The 646-nt window shown below is 58.8% G+C and overlaps 1 protein-coding gene across 1 annotated transcript in view; it reads right to left on the reverse strand.

The window, feature by feature from the left end:
• Positions 1–6: 6 nt before the first annotated feature.
• The window catches only part of LAD1 (ladinin 1), an 8,201-nt gene continuing 7,561 nt past the window's right edge, over positions 7–646 (reverse strand). Inside the window, exon 8 of the mRNA XM_014533391.1 lies at positions 7–140. Coding sequence (XP_014388877.1) covers positions 135–140 — 6 coding nt within the window. The 3' untranslated portion in view covers positions 7–134. The remainder of the gene's footprint in view (positions 141–646) is intronic.

The raw sequence follows: 646 nt of genomic DNA on the forward strand, positions 1-646 counted from the left end.
CGGAGCCCCTGACGTGCCACCTGCCGGGCCCAGGTCCAGAGGCAGAAAAGGGTCAGGCGATGGGGGAGGGGAGGGCGCGGCTGCAGAGACGGGCCTGGCGTGAGGGAGGCGGGACTTGCAGCTGCCTGGCGGCCTCACACCTGCAGGACAGAGAGCTGTCAGACCGGCCCCACGGACTAGGGGAGGGTCCTGGGCTGGACGGGGTGGGGGGGGTCTGCACAGGAAGGCAGCCTCTGCCCAAGCCCCTCCCCCACACCCACACCCACCTCCACCCACACCCGGGCCCATTCCCCTAGCCCAGTGATGGCGAACCTTTTGAGCTCGGCGTGTCAGCATTTGAAAAACCCTAACTTCACTCTGGTGCCGTGTCACATATAGAAATTTTTTGATCTTTGCAACCATAGTAAAACAAAGACTTATATTTTTGATATTTATTTTATATATTTAAATGCCATTTAACAAAGAAAAATCAACCAAAAAAATGAGGTCATAGGTTCGCCATCACTGACCTAGTCTGTGGGGCCGAAGGGGCCGCAGCTCGCAGGGCTAAGGGGGTGCAGCCAGCTGGGCCTCGACTAGGGCTCAAGGTTGGGGCACCCCAGCCTGACAGCAGGACCAGGGGCATTCTGGGTACTCGGACTGGGCG

This window comes from Myotis brandtii, unplaced genomic scaffold (assembly GCF_000412655.1).
Source record: "Myotis brandtii unplaced genomic scaffold, ASM41265v1 scaffold975, whole genome shotgun sequence".
NCBI classification, from domain to species: Eukaryota; Metazoa; Chordata; class Mammalia; order Chiroptera; family Vespertilionidae; genus Myotis; species Myotis brandtii.